Consider the following 2,334-nt stretch of genomic DNA (forward strand, 5'->3'; position numbering starts at 1 on the left):
CAGCTGTAAAGTCCACAGGCGCCGGGTGCAAGCCCTTCACCACTGTGAATCCAGCCTGAGAAATGACAGATGCCCAAGAAACACTCCCTGTGAGAAAACAACATTTCAACCCACCTACATGTTTTCAGATCTCTACAAAACTCAGCTTTTAAAACAATAAATTACGTAAGATCAATACTAACGAGCCTGTAATATCAGCTTACCATGTGGCAAAGGTCAGCAGGTCTGAATAGCACCGCAGGCTTCCAGGCCTTATAAGCATCCAGCTCAGGTGTCTGGTTCCAAGGTTAAAGGAGTAAGAAATGATCCCAAAGCCCCATGTTACCAAGTGTATTTAAGGGTGAGTTATTTCCTTTGTGCGTTTTTTTAAATGTTTTAAATTTTCATTTACCTTGAAGTATTTTCTCTCTACCTTCATCCAGGTTCCACATTATGATATAATCCTGTGAGGCTGAACAGATTAGAAGTGGATTCACTTTATTTCCAAAAGCCACAGCAGTAATTGACTGATCGTGTCCTTGTAGGGTTAGAAGCTGAGAAAATTAACAAGAACCAAAAATACCATAATTATAGAAAACATATAAAAAATAAAAGAGCATAACACAATACCCTCAAACCTAAGAAATTAATAGGCTGGATTGTTCAAATACCTTTATTTCATGTATTCATTCCGATTTCATTCATTAAATTCCAGCTTACACACTACTCAACTATTCTCTCCAGTTGACCGTTTCACTGTCACTGTCACACCCACGAACGAAGTTCTGCAGGTGAGCGCGTCTCCCATTTCTCCACTACTCATTCTTCCTCAAATGTACACGTGCCCCCGCGACATGCCGGAAGAGGTGACGGCTGAGCCAAAGATGGAGAGCAAGGAACAGAGCAAGGCTGAGAAGAGGGGTGCAGGCCGCTGGGGACGCGGGGATCGGGCGGGCTGCAGCACGGGGAGGCAGGAATGCCGGCCCTGACGGCAAGCTAGGACATGTGACGGAGCAGGGGCACACAGTGCGCTCATCTGCACCTGCCACAATCGTGGAGCAGAGGAGACAGGTGGGAACACACGGCAGAGTTTGAGCTGACGTGGTGGAGGTGGGGGTGCAGGTGGAGGGAAGACGACGCACCTCTGCACCTCCTGGAGAAGGGACGCATCTGTCCCAGTGCCACTTGGCACCCCGCCCTCTGGAGTCCACTCTGGCCACGTCCTACCTTCACCGGCCTTAGCACTGAGTGTCTTTCACTTCTCCGCCCACCACCTGCGTGTTACTGCTGCTTCGTGTTTTACATTCACATGTTATAAGCCTCACAATATGTCACTACTTTTATTAAATTCTCAGTCACCTTTTAGAGAGAAATGATGAATCGAAGACTCCATGACCAGAAAGGACAAATGCCACAGGCATCGGGTTCCAGGTTCTAACCCTGGGTGACCNGGGGCACAGCCGCCTGCTCACGGCCTATGAGACCATCTTCCCACAACCCAAATGAAGGTGGAGAACAAGCCTGTTCTAACCCCACGGCCACACTCACAGGGCCCAGGGTGCAGCTCCAACCCAGCAAGCTGGAGGCCTGATCGCAAGCATTGGTGCTGTGCTCCAGGGCTAGGCGTCCACCCACTGTCCTGGGAACACAGCACTCGGAGCCAAAGTCCATAAGAGGCTCTGGAAGAAACTTAAAAATAAGCTCTGGGAGCATGCATGGCTCCTGCTAACATGGAGGGCTGTCTGCTATCAAAGACCCCCACAGGAGCAGAGAGCGAGCACGTAGCTCACTCCACGTGTGCACAAGCGAGCGTGTGCATGTACGCATGTCAGTGGAGACACACAGACAATGGAGTGGCCATACTACAAACTACACTTGACATTAGTGTTTTAGGGTGATCCTACAAATTCTCGATATGATTACATAAAATTCAAATTCCTTCATGTTGTCCCCACCTAACCTTTCAAGTCCATCCGACAAGCCTCTCCTGACGTCCCCACCACACTCCTCCGCACAGGCACACGCTCAGCTCTTTGGACAGCTCCAGCCCCGCCTCTGCCCACATGGGTCCTCTGCCCACATGAGTCCTCTGTCCCACCCACGCTGTGCCCTCCCCAGCCCACCCTTCCACCCAGTGCCTCTCCTCCTTCAGCTCACACGCCACCTCCTCCAAGGTCACGCCACGTAAAGTGCTTCCCACCCACGTTCTCCGTGCCAACCCCTTCTTGCTTTCTCCACTGCACGCCCACAATTTCTACCATCTGTTTGTCTGTTCACGTGGTTTTCGTTGGCCTCAGCTGTAAAGTCCACAGGCGCCGGGTGCAAGCCCTTCACCACTGTGAATCCAGCCTGAGA

The 2,334-nt window shown here is 50.7% G+C and overlaps 1 protein-coding gene across 1 annotated transcript in view; it reads right to left on the reverse strand.

The window, feature by feature from the left end:
• The window catches only part of WDR27 (WD repeat domain 27), a 61,230-nt gene that overhangs the window by 57,288 nt on the left and 1,608 nt on the right, over positions 1-2,334 (reverse strand). Inside the window, exon 2 of the mRNA XM_008589178.1 lies at positions 392-533. Within this exon, the coding sequence (XP_008587400.1) occupies positions 392-533 (142 nt within the window). The remainder of the gene's footprint in view (positions 1-391; positions 534-2,334) is intronic.

The sequence above is a fragment of the Galeopterus variegatus genome, unplaced genomic scaffold (genome assembly GCF_000696425.1).
Source record: "Galeopterus variegatus unplaced genomic scaffold, G_variegatus-3.0.2 Scaffold5285, whole genome shotgun sequence".
NCBI classification, from domain to species: Eukaryota; Metazoa; Chordata; class Mammalia; order Dermoptera; family Cynocephalidae; genus Galeopterus; species Galeopterus variegatus.